Raw genomic sequence first — 17,993 nt, forward strand, 5'->3', positions numbered from 1 at the left:
ATTAGGAGTATTGGAAATGGTCAAGTGGGACAGCGTGGTTGTAGGATCATGAAGAGTTTGACATTGATGTTGTTGCTATGTGGATGGGGTTTGCGATTCCACTAACTGTCAGACGTGAGAAATGCAAGTCTTTGATGAAATGGCAATAAATGGTGAAAAACACTTCACGGTGACCAATTTGTGGAGCGGACAGTCTGATTGGACTTCGCAAACCATCTTCGACTCAAGTACATCTGTGTGTACACGGAAGAGGCAAATTGTTGTCAGGTCAATAGGTACAGCTAACGCAGGATTAGCATCACAAGCAAGCATCACGACATCACTCAAAAGGTGACAAAAGTACCCTCAGCAGCACGAAGCCACTGAACACTCGCCATGAGCGTGGGTCCCTTGCGGAAGCTCCGGGCAACACAGGTTTGTTCAGGAATAGATGAATTCGATTGAAGACACTATCCCTCAGCCACCACGCTGACAGCCGCGAACCGTAGTCCGCGCTGCAAGAGTCGACGTGCGCCTGTAGGCAACACGGACCCCAATGCCCATCCCAATGGTATGATAGCAGCTTTTTATCCTGATCCTCCGAGACGCCGTATAGTCATGCATTTCGTTCCAGACATTTATGCGACGAGCTGGACAACACCTCCAGCCTCCTTGATCTTCTTCTCGGCCTCAGCAGAGACGTAGCGAGCGCGGACGACGATGGGGACGTCGGGAAGGCGGCCCTTTCCGAGAACCTTGGAGTAGCCGAAGTCGAGGAGGTTGAGGACGGGGGCCTTGTCACCCTTCTTGGCGAGGTAGCCGTCGCGCTTCTCGGCGGGGATCAGAGACCAGAGCTTGTCGAGGTTGATGGTGGGCTTCCAGAAACCGTTCTGCATCTTGTGGACTGTGTCGTGTTAGATAGCTGTTGCGACCGCAGAGACGTGTTTGTACGTACAGTAACGCATTCCGACCTTTCCAAAGTAACCAGGATGGTACTTGTCAATGTTGGTCCTGTGGTGGTGCTGACCACCGGCCATACCACGACCACCGGGATGCTTCCTCTGTATGGTTGTCAATGAACATCCTTTTGCGACCGAGCGATGGGACTACTAACGTGCTTTCCGACACGTCCGTGACCGGCGGAAACGTGACCGCGGTGCTTGCGGGTCTTTGACAATCTGCGCGACAACTATTAGCGATTTATAATGCGGTATTTCCATCGTGTGTACGAACCTGGAGGGCATCTTGACTGCTGTTGTGAGGTTAGTAGTGAGATTGTCCGGATCGCAGAATCGTGAGTTCGAGTGGGCGAAATTCTAAGCGAGCACTAACGCGGGCCGGGGATTATTCCGAGATCACGTCACGTGTGCTATCACCAAACGCCGGGGGGGGGTGTGGATCCATCAACCTACAATTGGACAAATGTGGATACTGTGCGCAATCGTAGCAGTACCCGTTCAAGATTGCACTTGCTCGCTTTCTCACTTTGCTCACTAAAGAAAGCCCTGAATACGGATCATGCACTTCGCTGTCTCCTAGCACTTGAGCCCATACACAATCGCAGCGACGCGCGACATACGTACACAAGTATGTATGTTCATTCGTGGATATCATTTCATTCCGCTGATCATGCTACGTCGCTTCATTCGAAAAATGTACTGTGTCTCACCGCTATGCAATACAAACGCTCAGCCCCCTCGTCTAACCCCAGTACGGCGTCCGTAAGCCAACAAATGTCGATCCAACTGAGTCGCCTGTGTCCTCCTTCTTACGCTGACCCGCGAGCTGTGGAGTCGTTAGTATAGTCACATTCAGCATAGAGGCTCATTTTACCTCCAGCTGTATGTGCCTGTGAACATGCACCAGCCAGTCCACATAGCTCTGCGCCTCGTTGTTGCGGTCTTCATACAGCAAACGGGCAAACTCGTACTCCGCACCATCCAGACCTTGTCGTGCTAGCTGGATTGTGAGAGCCTTGGAGGCACGAGTGCCCTCGAGATACTGTAGGATGTTCCGTACTTGCGCATTGAGGTGGGTCTCGAGAACAGGTAAGGATGATAGGAACGGGTCCAGTGCTTTGAGACTGTTCAAGCCTGGTCCAAACAGGTCCTCGAGCAGGTTCGGCGAAACTTGGGCATGGAGCCATAGGAGACAGATCTGGCCGTTATCGACAATGTATGCGCCGCCTTCTTCGACTTTCGAGAACGACGCTCGTACGCCTTGGGGCATGACCAAATGACCCTTCTCGTTTGCATAACCATCTTTCTCATCTAGGTCATGTATGGAAATGATTCGGGGATACAAGTACAAGGACATCTCCAATGCACCCATGGATTTGAGCATACGCATATCATGCACTCTTCGGTCTGGCGGCTCCTTGCCACCCTTGAAGGCTCGGGACTTGATCAGGCCGAGAATGTACATACCGAACTCTTTAAGGTTCTCCGGCAGGACAAGCTGACCAGGAGGGCTGTTTCCAGTGAAATTCTTCCTGTACCCAGCGAGAATATCCACCGTCTTTTCGGTCAGAGCGCCTCTGATATCCTTGAGATTCTTCTCTGTCATTCTTGCGGCAGCTTCCTTAGCAATAATGCTAACCACGGCATCCTGATCTACAAACTTCATGCATTCGCCCGTGTTGGGACTGACACTTGCGACGACGTTTGTACATCGCACTCTCCGTTCTCCACTCGCTGTCGTGTACAGTAGCGCACTTTGGAAATGGGCATCGAGTTTAGGGTCGAGCTTGCCATCGTAGCTAAAAAGTACTCCAACAGCTTTGTCGGCATCAATGACACCAAATTCAAGGTCTGCGCCGAAACTGTGGTGGTAGAAGTTGCCATGGTATCCAGAGACTTGTAGACCGGTCGAACAGCGAACTTTCATTAACGCCTGGTAGCCAGTTTCTCGTGTGACTGTATGCTTGATCTCTTTTGACAGCTTGAAGGTGTCCCGTGGTGAGTGGAAGGTAGGGTAATAGAAAACCTCCCCTCCTGTTGTCGCTGAGACGTGACCTGAATGGAATTAGCGTGAAAGAACCATTTTCTACAGAAACACTTACCAATGGTTGCGATATCCAGATACCCACCGCTCGGCGCTGCCATGAAGAAGTCGATACCAACGCCACTTTGCACCATCTTCTCTGCGACTTTGATGAAGCCGGGATGTTCGGTTTTCAGCAGCTTCTTCTCAGCATCTGTGTTGTGTGAATTGCCATCGTCACGCAAGAATAGCCGGCCTGGACCCCAAGTTGGCAGCGCAGCTAATGAACACACAATCTTTCCGCCGGTGGCTGCGAGCGCCTCGACGGCCGAGTTCAGTGTTGGTAGCAGAGCAGGCTCCGGATGTTTCACCTCGGAGAACATCCGTGGTAGTTGTGTGAGGAGGGATGTGATGACTGCCTTGGACTCTGAAGGATCCACGAAGAGACCTTCAGTAAATGGCAGGAATGGTTCTTCGAGATCTGGCATTACCAGCATCTGCGCGGATTGTAGACTTGAACTCAAGTTGTAGAAATGCATCTCCTTGTCGAAAGTGACGATGCCGACCTTTGCGCCGGGTGCTAAACGCGATGTCGATTCGGCCTCCTCTCCATCCTCGCCGCCATAGAGCGCATCCATGATGCCTGCGCAGAAGCCATCAACAAATCCACGATTGACTGCCTCAGCGGAGACATCAATCAGGAAGAGCCACCGCAGACCGACCGGTTCCCTAGACCAATACTCCTTGGGCACGGTAAAGTCAACAGTACCGAGCATCAACTCGGGTCGCTGTAGCCTGTCCGTTCGTACACCAGCATGATCCGTGGGCGCAAAGTACTCCCCTGGCGTATCATTGGGATATGTGCACATGTTGCACACAAACTTGTTCCCACCGCCCACGAATTGCATGAAGGGGTTGATGTACGCTCGACATCTCCGACACCGTGGCGGGCCCGCGTCGCCAAAATCCATGACAGGTATTGGTTGCTCGCCTTCTTGTAGAGGGGCCAGAGGTTGCAGTACAAGTCCGAGTGGCAGAGCAGTAGCAGCAAGTGCGTCATTCGATATTGGGATGTTATTCATCGTCAATCTCGCATATTTGGGGGACGAGTTGCCTTGGTCAAATGCGACAAAAGGGACGGTAGCTGGAGGTGGCAGATGATGTTCCATTGTCGGATATATGTTCTCTAAGTAGTACTTTGCAGGCGCATCTCGAGATTTCGGCACACTGGGTATCTGTTCTGGATCGACACGACCTTGCGCTGATCCAACTGGTGTTCCAATCTGATGCGGTGCGGCTGGCGTTCTCGCAGCATGCTGTGCAGGCGATGCTTGAATCGAAGGACTAAATATTGGATTTGCTGCCGCTGGAAATTGCGACATGGCTGGCGTGATTTGAGGTTCTTGCTGCCATTGTGGACCACCGACATGTGGAGAATTCGCGTTCATATATTGTGGGGGAGTTCCGGTCTGCGGCGTGGTATTGAAGGCTTGAGTACTGCCACCAGGTCCTTCAAGATTGTGATATGCATGGCGGTTCTTCTTCTTATTCCTGGGCTGCCCTGCTGGGTCAACGCCCAATCCGACTGTTCCCATTTGAGACGCTAGATGGTTCACGTCTTGGTCACCAGGATACATAGCTTGAGTCGATGGTGCCGCTTGTGGTGGGAAGTATCCTTCCTGCTGCACTGGCGCACCACCATATTGCAAAGGTGTATTGGCGTATTGGTTCGAAGGTTGACCAACCGCAGGACTGCCATGTTGTTGGTAGCCCGCAGGACTGGCTGCGACAGGTGGCCGATACTGATTCGGCTCGTCTTTCCTCCCAGTTCCATTTGGGTTCGGCGAACCTGTGCCTAAGGCGTGATACATCGCGAACTCGGACATGTATGCGGCGCGGGGCCACTGAGGTTGCGGGTGTGGTCAAACGGTGAGGTGTGGTTATGCGGTCGGAGATCGAGGTAAGGGATCGGTAAGCAGCGGAGGCCTGTATGAGGGCTTGAATTAGGGAATTAACATGCTGTAACGTGTTCGGCGCGGCGTAGACCACGAGCAAAAAGTTGATGATCTGGCTCCTGTTGCACTTTCCCATGCGCAGTGTGGTCTGTGCGGCTGTCCCTCACATGCAAGTGATGCTTGACTGGAAACATGACAGGCTTGACAGCTTGGACTGCTAGTCGAGTATACGCGGTATGAGTATATTGCATCAAGGTTATTAATTAACATTTGTCCTGACGTCCAGTAAGGTGGTGCTCATTTACATTGCAAGATTCCGCTTGTATCACTCCTTGCTTCGGTCTGTAGCCGAACCGCATATTCTAGGATTGTCCTCGAAGCACGCATCTCGTCATTGCGTAGGACTCGTGTGTACCAAGCGCGATTGTCGCCCTACCAGCACTTTCACGTAACTGGTATGGCTGGTTATAGAGGCAATTGCGCCAGGCCACACCATTCGTATTTCCCCGACAAAGCGTCAGCGCTCATTCTAGCTTGTCCAAATGTGCCAGCCTCGTCAGAACCACTTGTTTACTAGTCTCCTCAATTTCACCCGCAAGAAAGACCTCATCGAGAATCGCGTACACCTGTGTAATCCGTCAGCTTCCGACCTCTCTTTTCCACCCAGCAGCCCAGCATACCTTGTAGAAGTTGAACACCAAGTCTAGCTCACAGACATTACCGAAGAAAGCATCCAAAACCTCCACAAAGAAATGTATGGCTTCGAGGTATGCGAGCTCGTTATCGTTGGTGTCGACGCATGCGCAGAAGAAGAGACCGGCGTATCGGCGGTAGATGATCTTGGACATGTTGCGGAACTCGACGAAGTTGGACTGGTGCTTTTGGTCGCGCGGTGCAATGAGGCGGTGGACCTGGTCGGTGGTCAGCGTTGGACGTGAAGCAAATTGTGATGTATGCCATCGATCGGTATGCGTGCGCGTTCAATGCGCTGTAAGGTGATAGGAGGAGGGTGTCACATACCTCGCCCTTCAGCTTGATCTTTTCTTCATCCTATGCCATGTAAGCATTGCATCTTGCCATTACTGCCTGACCCGTTAACCTACGCTGTATGGCGCATACCATTTCGCCAGCCGCGTCTTCCCTCTATAAAGCGCTGATTGTCAGCCGGTCGCATATCTCCATGACAAGGGGTTTAACGCACTGTCGGTTCTGGATCAAAATAAATGACAGCACCATCTCTCCTGGTGCCTCACGAAGTCAGCGAAGTGCTGTTGGCGGGAGGGGTGACAGCATTCGTTCCTGAGCAATTGGCTCGTGCCTAGCGTATCCCTGCATGACATGTGCGGTGCCCCACTTTTAGCCGCAGGGCATCACGGCGTTGCAGATCACGGTTTACATCTTTCGTTTGATACAGAGTTTAGTATGAAGTGCCCAAGCCTGTATAATTATAGCATCAAGTTCCCTGTGAGGAATTTCTGTTTGTTGTGTGGAAAGTGTGTGAGACTGGTATATTTGTTCTGCAGATCCATGTCTGATCAAGTCATCACTAGCCAGACCATCATGTATGGTGCCTAGTGCCTAAACAATGAAGTTGATGGCCTTGATCGAAAGGGTGAGTGTTTGAGCTCCAGATTGTCTGGGTTATTTCGATTGTTCTCTGAATCGTGCGTTCACTTCTCTATGATCGCTCTATCGTCCTTATTTAACTGGGGTGACATCAACTCGATAGGTATTCAAAGGCCTGGAGTGGAACTCGCTTGGACGCTTTTGCCAATGCCCAAGTCTGCTGTAGTACAGTCCATACCGTGTCCACGTCCCCAGATTGAGCGTTCTTGAACAAGGCGCGGGTATCACCGCAAGCACTTCTCTGAACGGTGGAGAGCCATGTAACGTAGCAATCGAAAAAGCGGCCATTGTCTAGTTCAAGATCACGGGCCATGTTAAGCATGTTGGATATATCAGACCCTCCAACGAGTCGTGTCGCGGCCCAGATGAACGATGCAAGGACGACTCTGTACCTGTCAAGTGATGCACCTGACATGTTGATTCAGCGGATTGCAGTATAGCGCTGACGGTTGCAGGAGACTCCCCGATAGCCTAAGTCGGATGCAAACTGAAGGGTTACACGAGTAGCCGCTATGCGCTTGTGGCAGCGCTGTATGTAGTAGCGATGTATGGCGCGCTTGTGATGATGACCTGACTGTCGGGAACCTCGAGTCGAGGCAAAGCAGATTCCTCGCCTACCGCGATCCATTCATATTGTCATGTCTTTTCTTAGCACACTGATAGCGCTGTGTCTCACTGCACGCTTGCGAAGAGAGTTGTGGTTGTTGAAACTAGCGTGCTTGATGGGAACATTGTTGGGGAGCAAGATTGTTGACAGTAATCGGCAACGAACGAATGTATGTTATGGCCAAGCTGACTCGATGCATTTCCAAGGCTTGTGTATAAGGACCTAAGCTTCGAGTGCCTATCGGAGAATTGATAGGGCACATTTTACCAATGGTACTGCGAAAGGTTACTTCAAACCCGCAGTCATGGTCCGAAGCCGGCTGCACGGCTATTGGTCCGGCACATCTTTTGCATTTGACAGACGCGGTGGACGTGTGGATATCCGAATGTCCAGGTAAGAGAAAGACGTATCCCACCACGCCTGATACCGTGGCGCAGCAGTGCCAATAGTAAGCTTCAGGCATTGTCGAAATGAGCGAGCTGTTGGTAGCCAAGGGTTTGGTATTACATCGCAGCTGCCCCACGCTTGATGTTGATGTTGTGCCTGGGGACCTCCGCAACCCACATTCCTCACCCCACTCGAGGCCTGCTCACATGTTTTCGCGACGGTCTCCGGCCCAGTTCCGCAAGGCGGTGCGGGAAGCCATGTCGTCCTGTAGGCGCCCACTCCACCGCATGCCACATTCGCACGGGGTTGTCGTACGAGACTCACGGCGTTACAGCTGCTCATGATACACAGGGCGGGTCGTCAAGGACGAGAATTCTATCTTCCGTTGTCGCGTGTCAGTTGCTGTGCTCTGGGACCGACGCTGTGTATTGCTTCTGGAACATGATCGCCCACTTTGGGCCAGCGTAGTCCACCGGCGCGGATGCTTGCAATGTTGTTTATGGCGAGGGACCACTTCGCGGCAAGCAGGGTCCTTCTACGCCGGGCGCCATGGTGCCTGGGCACTGCGGTCTGAGGGCAAGGAGTATGAATCTCCTTGTACTTTCCAGTGAAATCTCTATACACTTCACTTCCTTGAGACAAGCAGAGGGCTGTTGTATGGGTCACTGTTTTAGAGTTCTCGAGCTCGACCGTCTTCACACAATAGTCCCTTGCCTATGGATGGCGTACCACAGTAAGCCCAGTGGTGGGTCTTCCCAGACTCACGGTACCAGCATACACCTGGTGAGGCCCAAACAGAACTTGACGTCGGTCGGATGGCTGCTGCAGAGGCTGGATCGTGCTGAGCACAGCCGAAAGCATTCCCGCGGTACTTGGACCGTAGTCAGTTAGTAGGGCGATAGTCATGATATGTGACGTCGCGAAAAGGCGCCGCCGATTTCGCCCTGCTGCGGTGAACTGCTGCGGGACGTCAGCATCTCACGGCCAAGCGTTTTGGCCAGCGGCCGTCGAGCTTATCGCCTCAACATAGCAAAGCGCGTTTGTAATGCACCGGATGGACAGGGTGGCGCACGCAAAGTGGACGTTTGAGGACATGGTGTCGGGCTCAGCACGGCGGCAGAAGTCAGCACGGTCGTGGATGAATGGGGCTAGGGTGCCTATCACGACGGCTGGCCAATCGGCACGTCGTCGCAAACTCCCTTATCTCTAATGTTGAACATCTGGTTTGCTAATCCGAACACACCACGCCAAGGCCCTCCGCTGCACTCTCGAAACCGCGACAGTGCGAAGGTTCAATGCGCCCATGATTGCCATTCCAGGGCGTGGGCGTGCACGGTGTATTGCTGACAGCTAGACGAGGGCTCCCCTACCAGAAGCGCCGACGCAGCATCAGGGGAACGCGAGACCACTCTTATCTCTGCATCTCCAGCAGCGTTGGCCGGACGCGGCGAGCGTCGAGATAAGCTACATCGAACAATGACGCATCCAGCGTCCAACCAGCACGCGTCCCGTCGAGCAGCAGAACAAAGCTCCAGATCGCACGCGAGACCCCACGGCCTCGCGGCTGTGGGTGATGCACCTCGTTTATTTTGCCTCAAGTGTTGGCCCGTGGACCAGGATAGATAAGAAGTAGCACCAAGTAGCCATCTCCCATAAAGCGGCCGGCCACGCTACCCTAGACAGCGATAGGCCTCCGAGATCTCCCATTGCGGGTGTATATTACTGCCATTGCTCCAGCTTTACTCCAGCTCTTCTCTTCTTTCTCCAGGCCCTGTTCGACGTCCACTTCCCCTACCAGCGGTGCACCACCGTTCTGACTCCTGCTCCATCGTCAATCAACCAGGAACTCGGTCAACATGTCCTACGCGTGGATTGGCCCACCGGCCCAGTTCAATGGCACCGACCCCGTCACAGGCGGTGACTCTAGTGAGTACATTCCTTCACGTCTCTCGCACGTGTGAATCGCTACATCCGTTCCCTGCGCGACATTCCAACCGCCACGACCCTGGAACTTCTGAATGTCAGGATACTGATAATTACTACCAGGAACCGAAAACTTAAACCAGTGGTACGATGCTGGTGATCAGGCCTTTATCATCGTGGCTTCGGCTATGGTGTTGGTCATGGTCCCAGGTCTAGCGTTCCTCTACTCTGGTCTTGCGCGCAGAAAGTCCGCCCTCTCCCTGATCTGGGCCTGCATGTTCTCCGCCTCGGTCATCACATTCCAATGGTACTTCTGGGGATACTCGCTCGCCTTCGGCCCAAGCACAAATGGCTTCATTGGCAACCTCGACAAGTTTGGTCTCAAGGGCGTGCTTGGTGCACCAAGCCAAGGCTCTCCATTGATTCCCGAGCTTCTCTACGCATTTTACCAGGTTTGTTAACACGTTGTCTGCTTTCGCACAATGCGGTGCTAACAGAACGCACAGATGCAATTCTGCTCCGTTACTGCTGCCATTGTCGTCGGCTGTGTTGCTGAACGCGGTCGTCTGATTCCTATGATGGTCTTCATTTGGCTCTGGGCCACAATCGTATACTGCCCTGTCGCATACTGGGCGTGGAACGCAAACGGCTGGTTCTTCTTGTGGGGTGGACTCGACTACGCTGGTGGCGGCCCTGTCGAGATCGTTTCTGGATGCACCGCCTTGGCCTACTCGATGATCCTCGGACGTCGCCAGGAGAAGATGATGCTCAACTTCCGTCCTCACAACGTCTCTCTGATCACCCTCGGCACCGTTTTCCTATGGTTCGGCTGGTTGGGCTTCAACGGTGGCTCTGCTTTCGGTGCCAACCTCCGCGCTGTCATGGCCTGCTGGAACAGCAACTTGACTGCCATGTTCGCCGCGATGACCTGGGTTCTTCTCGATTGGCGCCTGGCGCGCAAGTGGTCCATGGTCGGATGGTGCTCAGGTGTCATCTCTGGACTCGTCGCTGCCACTCCCGCTTCTGGTTTCATCCCACCGTGGGCTAGCGTTGTTCTCGGCATCACCACCGGTGTAGTTGCTAACTTTGCTACCAAGAGTATGTCCCCCAAATCTGCGGTCTCATGACGCAATCGCTAACAAATCATTAGTCAAGTTCTGGATCAGGATCGACGATTCTCTCGATGTGTTCGCTGAGCACGGTGTCGCTGGAATGGTTGGACTCTTCTTTAACGGCCTCTTCGGTGCCGACTACATCATTGGACTTGACGGAGTCAACGCTGGTCTTGAGGGCGGTGCCATCACTGGTACTCCCGCTGCCATCTACAAGCAAATCGCCTACATCGCCGCCGTCACCGCCTACTCGTTCGTCGTCAGCGCCCTCCTTGCATTCGCCATTGACAAGATTCCTGGTCTCAAGCTCCGTGCTTCCGAAGAGGCTGAGCTTCTAGGTATGGATGACGACCAGCTCGGCGAGTTTGCATACGACTACGTTGAGGTTCGCCGTGACTACCTCGCATGGACTCCTGCTAAGGGGGAGCCCATCGATGGCGAGCACTCCGTTCCCCAAGGGGACCGCCACGGCATCCCACAACACAGCCAAATGCTCGAGGGCAAGGCACCAAGTGACAACGACTCTGGACACGAGCACACTGGTATTGGAGGAGACCGTCACGCAGTTGCAATGGGCGCGGAGCACGAGAAGCAGGTCCACACCTAGGACGTGTGTTTCTCCCCTGCTCTCTCCGCTTGATTTTTGTGTTTTAGCACTTGCAAAATCACACTGTTCTGGAATTTTTCCCCTCGAGATACCACATCTGCGTTTGTCACGTCCATAGATCGACATAGTCCGCGCACTTGAACGATTTTATTTCACACACACTTTTGCATATAATTATCTCTTTTCGGATAGTTTACATACTTGATATTTCAAGTTCGGTACATATAATTCAAAACATGATACTAAGAACGCTGTTTTCGCCTATGCTTGCAAATGTGCATGTGCATGCTGCAGTCTTTCCAAGCTTTCTTTCTTCAGACTCTGACCAAGATAGGCGCCCAGCAAAGCGTACTCTCCCTATCACATGCGTGATCGACTTCCGCATCTGCGATGGTGGCGCACCCGTGGACATGTTCCTTCTCCCAGCGCCAAGACGTTCCTTATCTTCTTCCCGTCCGCTTCACTCACACCCAGGCTCTCTGATCGATCGTAGCTCTCAAGCATCTGCTCGCAAGAAACCTGGTGGCAAGAAACTTTCCTTTTTTTAATGCTTTTATATCTACGAATATAGGCATCATCACTCCAGATCCAAAACAAGTCTTATCTCCCATATACCCTTGCAACACCTACCATTTGACAGTCGTCCAATCTGCTGCTCAGCCGTTGGATATTTGTCAGGTCCCCAAGCGCGCTGCCTGCGAGTGCTCGCCGATCTGGCTCGCTAGCTTAGAAGTAGTAACCACTCGCGTGGTATGCCTTATCGGTGGGTTGGTGTGGGGGAGGCTGAGGCGCGGGTCGCCAGGGGTGTGGTACGGTGGGGCAATGCATCACAAAGCGGCGACGAGGGACTGGATTGTACGGATTTGTTTTATTGGATCATGGATGGCTAAGGGATCTCAAGTCTACGAGAGTCAGCTGCTGGAGCTGTGGTATGGAGATCCATTCGTTCGACCGTAACTTGGTTTCGTCGTCACTTTTTTAGAATAGAGCGGTTCCCAGCATCGCTCCGCCGAGGAATCCAGCAGCAATGGGCAATCCGGCACCGCCGCCGTAGCCATAACCCATCGGGCGACCGTAGGGTCCAGCGGGCCTGACTATCCTCACGTTCGGGTTGGAGTATGGGCCCTGCGCATACGGATTGTATCCATACGCACCTCGAGGCGCGAATGCTCCCCTAGGAGGCTCGATGTATACGTCGCGGCCCTGTTGGTCCTTGCAGAGGAACTGAGGTTGTCCAGTCTGGATCGCCTTCATGAGCGCCTCTCGAGCGCGGAGGTGAGCCATGTAAGCCTGACGCTCCTGCTCTGCGCGATGAGCCCGGCTTTGTTCGCGCTGTTCGTGTGTCTGACCCGTGATCTTGTCCTTGAGCTTGCGCGAGAACTTGCTCAGGCCTTTCGGTTGGTCAGCACCGGCGGCGGCCTTGGTCGCCGGTCGTGGAAGCAGTTCATCTTGGTCCGAGTCTTCTGCGGCGAGATCCTCCAGCGTCATTGTCCTATGCATCCTGCTGTGTTTCTTGCGCTCCTCGGGACTCAGCGTGCTGAGATACTGTTCGTCGTCGAATGGATGCACCCATGTACTACGCGGCGGATCGGCTGTGGTGTCGACGAAGAACTGGTGGCCCTCTTGGGGGTCGAATGCAACGCACCCAACCCCTAGGAAGCTCGCGCATCTCGTCTTCCATAGAGCGTCGGCGATCGGGAGGGATCCCATTTCGCTCCCTGCGATGGCCAGGGCCATCTGTAGAAACCCGGCTGATGCCAGGTTCGGGGGCCGACGACGATGATGAAGCTGTGGCGGCCTCATACGACGGCGGCGGCTCAGCTCGGTGCTTGGGCCGCTGACATATTGGAAGGTTTCGGCGAAATCTGTTCTCGGGTATGGGATAGTTTCAGGCGCAAATGAAATTATCGATAGTCGGAGGTGCAATTTCAAGTAATGCCGCAGGAGTAGGGTCGTGTGATGTTGGTATCGAGAATCGTGGTCACAGAAACCAGTGACATGTGCATGATGGTGGAAGTATGGCGCCAGCTTGAAGCTGCGATGACGTGCAGGGAAACGCTGTGGCGCAGTCGCAGTCGCCCCGTCCCGCAGCTGACACCCGTGGACGTTCAATGTTCGATCGCCGTCCCGTGACAGTTTGCGAACGCTCCTTTTCCTGTACAACACCCAAAACTTGAAGAAGGTCATGAAGTACATGTGGTACCAGAGGCTTGACAAACCTCACCCCCTTCACATGAAAGTAACGACATTAGGGTGCATGTCCGCCCCGCCGCTGAACCTCTGAACCTCTACGGCCAGGCCTCGGATCTCGCCGAGCGCGTGCCATCCGTCACACGCTGTTCACACTTCACTCGATCGAGGCGTATGGCTTGAGGAGCTCCGGGTCATAAGCTGGAACAGTGGAGAGGTTTCGGCAGTCATGGGTGCTGTACCTTGCATACTCGTACACCTCAACATCTACTCGGCGTACCACTACATCCAACACCGCGCATGCTTTTGCTAGGCCTAGCTTCAGCGAATTCCCTCTGTTGGCTTCGTTCGGCTTCTTCAACGGCACCAGTTTCGCGCTCCAATATCTGTTCAGTGCTTGAAGACGGCATTCCCCTTCCATGGACATCTGAGTACGGGAAACTATTGCGGCTTACACTACATTTTTGTAAGAGACTACGAACATGGCGAAGCTACGTACATGGGCGTAAACATAAGAACTTAGGCTCCACCAGCAAGGGGTAGTGGTCGGTCATGAGGCAACCAACGGCCTTCCACATCGGGCAAATCAACATTAATCAGTCTGACTGAGCCAAGAAGCCTCGCGGACGATTACATGTCCCACGATCACCAGCACCTGCGCTTCCCCAGATTCAGTGTCCGCACCTGCCACTCGACAACCGGGCTAGAGGTCCCGTCCTGCGTCACTATACTCACGTCTAGTTACACTTCTGTATCATGGCAATTAAATGTACATCTTGATCAGATGTCGACATCCCGCAAGTGTGGCAAGGTACCCTCACAGAACTCGGCTGATATGTCTTGCGTAGGCTGGCTACCCACAGTGTAGCAAGCAAAGCAATTACACTTCTACAGCGACGGAAGTCATGCGCAAATTCGGGCTAGAAAGAGCCGCAAAGTGTCATGTCTTGAAGTCGATCCAGAATCTGCACCTTGCGGTCTGGCGTATCCCGTTCCACCCGAAGGAACTTTGTGACTTGTTACACAAGTACCTGCATAGTAGCGATCTGCCTTGCGTAGCGTCGCAATCGTCCAGGATTACTGCCACACCTCCACATCTCAGCATCATGTCTTATGCACGCGACCAACCTGCCCAATTCGATCATAGACAGCGCCTTTCACATGAAGCATTCTTCACAACCCAGCATTTCAAATTCAATAGATGAGTATATAGTCTCGGTGAAGATGCCGGGGCAACATGGGCCTGGCAACTCTGCATTCCAAGCTGCATTCCATCAACACGTTGATAACCTCTTCATTTACGCAGACACGCCAATCTGGTTTAATTGTCTGAGACTCTTGATTTGGTCTCAGACCTGCCGTCCCTTCTCGCTCTCTGTCGTCTGGTTCGGCGATCATGACGTTCTTGTTACTGTTTCTTGCACAACTATCCATCGTGTACAGCCTGCCAGCTCGAGAACTGCAGCAAAAGTATCAGCGGGACATCTCAACACTTACTGTTCAGCCACCAACGACCAGTTACAGTACTGCCATAACCTCACTACAGTCCTTATCAATATCCGTGCTACCTTCCTTGACAGGCGTACGTATGCCCTCAACGCGCAATAATTATTCTAGAATAAGTTTTACTGACGATTGCCTCAGAGTATTCTTACTGCACTTCCTTCAAACGGTGTTTTCACGGAGGACCCTGTTCATGGACCTGGTGCTACGCAGACAGATAAACCGTTATGTCCGCTCGAAACACCGTTAGTTCCCGGCCCGACTGTCCCTTTCCAACCAGTATCAGCGAATATATTTCAGCCCATCGAGTCGGGAAAACCTGCACAATCGATTCCATTCAGCGGTGGCCATTTTGTAAAGAAGGAGCACATTGTCGATGGGAGTGTACCAATCCAAACGAACAAATTTTACGCCAATTTCTTTCTTGGAGGCCAAGGAAACCCTGTATGGACACACCCATATCATCTCGTCTGGGCGAAGGGGGATGGTGAGAGTGGCTCCAATGGCATGGCTATCAGCCACACAGAACGAAGTCAATTCGCGTATGGCCCACCTAACTCCGGCCCCATTCCGCAATATTTCATCTCCCCGATCGGAATCAATCACATGGTACTCTCCGCAGAAGAACTGCGTAACGACACTGTTCTGTCAGTCGAAGAGCTGAAAGCGTTCTCCGTCTACGCAAACTTTGCACCGTCTGCCGACTCTCCAGTCGTAATGACTCTACCTGTCGTACAAGGCATGGGTATGATCACGGCCATATACAACAAAGCAAGACCTATGATTCGAAGTGGTGTTTTCTTTCGCTCCTTTGACTATGTCAACACTGTCAACCCCGGAACATTTAAATGGCGTGTCATACTCAATGATAATTCCCAGTGGCTCTTTTACGTTACGCCGCTCAGTTCTCAGGGCATACCACCATTCAAATTGGAAGATAGCTCGACCATTTCAGGCCCTTCTGACTTCAAGGGGATGATACAAGTTGCCAAGAACCCGGCTGGAGCTTCAGGGGAAGATGCTTTTGATGCAGCGGCCGGAGCTTATGCTGCAAGTGCAACCATCACTGGCACGGTAGATGGGACTAGCGGCAGTTACACACTCAAATGGAGTAAGGGTGGCGTTCAGAGTAAAACCTTGCTCATGTATGCGCTACCCCACCACGTAGAGTCGTTCGACCAAGAAACAAAAGGAGCATTAACAAACATCAAATCTCGTCACGACGACAAAGGGCTACGCGCGAGCTGTACTTGCTGATAGCATCACAATGCTCGAGAACGACCTTCCGACCAATATTGGATTCGCTCCTTGGGCAAAGAACCAAAACGGAGGTGCAGGCGGGACATGAAAATGTCGATTTGGGTACGGCAGCACTTGCACTCGTCAACAGTGTCAGCCACGCAGAGCTGAGTCAAGACTTCATCGCGCAAACCAAGCTGAACAGCATGTACTACTCTGGCAAGGGTCTCGCCAAATTTGCTGCTGTTTGCTATACTGTGAGCAACATAGCTGGCAATCGCAACCTCGCAGCATCTGGATTACTCAAACTCAAAGATGCGTTCAATGTCTTCGTTAACAACACTCAGCCTGAGCCTCTTGTCTATGACACTGTCTGGAAGGGCGTTGTTTCAAATGCTACCTATAGGCCGCCTTACAACGCAGGGCTCGACTTTGGCAACACACTGTACAATGACCACCACTTTCACTACGGGTACTTCCTCTACACTGCAGCGGTCATTGGCTACCTTGACCCAGACTGGCTGGATGAGGGCAGCAATAAAGCCTGGGTCAACACGCTCGCTAGAGACTACGCCAACCCTGTTACAGATGAGTACTTTCCTTTCCAGCGCTCTTTCGACTGGTTCCATGGACACTCCTGGGCCAAAGGTCTTTTTGAATCTTCCGACGGCAAGGACCAAGAATCTACTTCCGAGGACACTTTTGCGACATACGCACTCAAAATGTGGGGTAGAATCATTCGCGACTCCAACATGGAGGCGAGGGGTAACTTGCAGCTCGCAGTACAAGCACGCAGTCTCCGCAACTACTTCCTAATGACTTCAGACAACCAGAACCAACCCCCGTCGTTTCTGCCCAATAAGGTCACTGGCATTCTTTTCGAGAACAAGGTCGATCACACGACGTATTTTGGATCCAATGTAGAGTACATTGAGGGCATACACATGATTCCTCTCAATCCAACTTCTGCATATACTCGTGGGGCGAAATTTGTGAAGGAAGAATGGGATACATACTTCAGCAGCGGCCGAGTCGATCAAATTCAGGGCGGCTGGAAAGCCATCCTTTATGCAAACTATGCACTCATCAATCCGCAAGCAGCATACGATTTCTTCGCAGACCCAAACTTCAATACACAACTGGATGGCGGTGCCAGTCGAACCTGGTACCTTGCATACACGGCAGCACTACTTGGTGTGCAAAATGGCAACGTTCAAGCGGATCTACGTTACAACAACCCTGGGTCGAGCGCGTCAAAGAGTGCAGATGTTCCCAAGAAGATCAATTCTGCCTTGACACCATCACCGGTCAAGACTTCCACCGTCAACGCACCCACCTCTACACCTTCACCAGCAATGACTCCCATTGTCAATGCAGTCATACCGCCGGACAACCGACCATGGCCCCATGGCTTCAATTGGCCGAAGAAGCCCAATGCAGCGAAGACGACATCCACGTCTAAGCCAGCAAAGGCAACAAGTACACTGTCAAAATCTCAGAGCTCGGTGCTGCCAGTACGGCTACCTCTGAGTGCTACCACTGTAGCCACACTTTCGACAGCACGGGTCACGCGCTTGCCTGCATCAGTTGGAGCATTGAAGCCTAAACCAACGACTACGGTGCGTAAGTATGAAATACCGGACATGAGCTGGGCATTCCAAGACGTACCGCCCGCGCCTTAAGATGGCGTTTGTTAAGAGACAAAAGATCTAATGATTAGGTGAAGATGGGATACGCTATGGACGACTGATGGGGTCAAATCAAGGATTATGGGACATGTGGATATTACTAGTGTCTGATTGAACAAGGATGACTTGGTTTCGTTGGAGAATTTGTGTAAATAGATATTAATTTGTGTATAAACAATGGATAGAATTCGAAGC

At 52.5% G+C, this 17,993-nt stretch overlaps 9 protein-coding genes across 9 annotated transcripts; 2 read left to right on the top strand and 7 right to left on the bottom strand.

Moving 5' to 3' along the window:
• Positions 1–207: 207 nt before the first annotated feature.
• SNOG_03277 (hypothetical protein) lies at positions 208–1,247 on the bottom strand. Its single transcript, XM_001793795.1, has 4 exons — positions 1,213–1,247; positions 1,094–1,157; positions 935–1,040; positions 208–883 (listed from the first exon to the last, which is right to left on the bottom strand). Exons 1-4 carry the CDS (start codon positions 1,221–1,223, stop codon positions 618–620), a joined length of 447 nt encoding a protein of 148 aa, XP_001793847.1. The 5' UTR covers positions 1,224–1,247; the 3' UTR covers positions 208–617.
• Positions 1,248–1,680: 433 nt separating this feature from the next.
• SNOG_03278 (hypothetical protein) lies at positions 1,681–4,832 on the bottom strand (the record flags this gene model as incomplete). Its single annotated transcript, XM_001793796.1, has 3 exons — positions 1,681–1,764; positions 1,843–2,972; positions 3,041–4,832. The coding sequence occupies 3 exons, from the start codon at positions 4,830–4,832 to the stop codon at positions 1,681–1,683; spliced, it is 3,006 nt and encodes a 1,001-aa protein (XP_001793848.1).
• Positions 4,833–5,440: 608 nt separating this feature from the next.
• SNOG_03279 (hypothetical protein) lies at positions 5,441–6,152 on the bottom strand (the record flags this gene model as incomplete). The annotated part of the gene is made up of 5 exons (XM_001793797.1): positions 5,441–5,542; positions 5,597–5,827; positions 5,937–5,966; positions 6,020–6,059; positions 6,118–6,152. 5 exons carry the CDS (start codon positions 6,150–6,152, stop codon positions 5,441–5,443), a joined length of 438 nt encoding a protein of 145 aa, XP_001793849.1.
• A 481-nt stretch (positions 6,153–6,633) lies between these two features.
• SNOG_03280 (hypothetical protein) lies at positions 6,634–6,957 on the bottom strand (the record flags this gene model as incomplete). Its single annotated transcript, XM_001793798.1, has 2 exons — positions 6,634–6,699; positions 6,721–6,957. 2 exons carry the CDS (start codon positions 6,955–6,957, stop codon positions 6,634–6,636), a joined length of 303 nt encoding a protein of 100 aa, XP_001793850.1.
• Positions 6,958–7,911: 954 nt separating this feature from the next.
• SNOG_03281 (hypothetical protein) lies at positions 7,912–8,631 on the bottom strand (the record flags this gene model as incomplete). The annotated part of the gene is made up of 3 exons (XM_001793799.1): positions 7,912–8,250; positions 8,302–8,407; positions 8,519–8,631. The coding sequence occupies 3 exons, from the start codon at positions 8,629–8,631 to the stop codon at positions 7,912–7,914; spliced, it is 558 nt and encodes a 185-aa protein (XP_001793851.1).
• Positions 8,632–9,392: 761 nt separating this feature from the next.
• SNOG_03282 (hypothetical protein) lies at positions 9,393–11,178 on the top strand (the record flags this gene model as incomplete). Its single annotated transcript, XM_001793800.1, has 4 exons — positions 9,393–9,462; positions 9,583–9,911; positions 9,957–10,557; positions 10,610–11,178. The coding sequence occupies 4 exons, from the start codon at positions 9,393–9,395 to the stop codon at positions 11,176–11,178; spliced, it is 1,569 nt and encodes a 522-aa protein (XP_001793852.1).
• An 850-nt stretch (positions 11,179–12,028) lies between these two features.
• SNOG_03283 (hypothetical protein) lies at positions 12,029–13,374 on the bottom strand (the record flags this gene model as incomplete). Its single annotated transcript, XM_001793801.1, has 1 exon — positions 12,029–13,374. The coding sequence occupies one exon, from the start codon at positions 13,372–13,374 to the stop codon at positions 12,157–12,159; it is 1,218 nt and encodes a 405-aa protein (XP_001793853.1). The 3' UTR covers positions 12,029–12,156.
• Positions 13,375–13,525: 151 nt separating this feature from the next.
• SNOG_03284 (hypothetical protein) lies at positions 13,526–13,852 on the bottom strand (the record flags this gene model as incomplete). The annotated part of the gene is made up of 2 exons (XM_001793802.1): positions 13,526–13,754; positions 13,824–13,852. The coding sequence occupies 2 exons, from the start codon at positions 13,850–13,852 to the stop codon at positions 13,526–13,528; spliced, it is 258 nt and encodes an 85-aa protein (XP_001793854.1).
• A 1,246-nt stretch (positions 13,853–15,098) lies between these two features.
• SNOG_03285 (hypothetical protein) lies at positions 15,099–17,716 on the top strand (the record flags this gene model as incomplete). Its single annotated transcript, XM_001793803.1, has 4 exons — positions 15,099–15,116; positions 15,172–16,016; positions 16,190–17,589; positions 17,610–17,716. The coding sequence occupies 4 exons, from the start codon at positions 15,099–15,101 to the stop codon at positions 17,714–17,716; spliced, it is 2,370 nt and encodes a 789-aa protein (XP_001793855.1).
• Between the last annotated feature and the right edge of the window lie 277 nt (positions 17,717–17,993).

Source organism: Parastagonospora nodorum (genome assembly GCF_000146915.1).
Source record: "Parastagonospora nodorum SN15 chromosome Unknown scaffold_4, whole genome shotgun sequence".
In the NCBI taxonomy this organism is placed as follows: Eukaryota; Fungi; Ascomycota; class Dothideomycetes; order Pleosporales; family Phaeosphaeriaceae; genus Parastagonospora; species Parastagonospora nodorum.

What these genes read in the sequence shown, in the direction of transcription:
- SNOG_03277 (XM_001793795.1), bottom strand. An exon ending in ACGGACGTGTCGGAAAGCAC is followed by an intron (nt 1,041 to 1,093) that starts GTTAGTAGTCCC and finishes ACAACCATACAG; the next exon opens with AGGAAGCATCCCGGTGGTCG. An exon ending in AAAGGTCGGAATGCGTTACT is followed by an intron (nt 884 to 934) that starts GTACGTACAAAC and finishes AACACGACACAG; the next exon opens with TCCACAAGATGCAGAACGGT.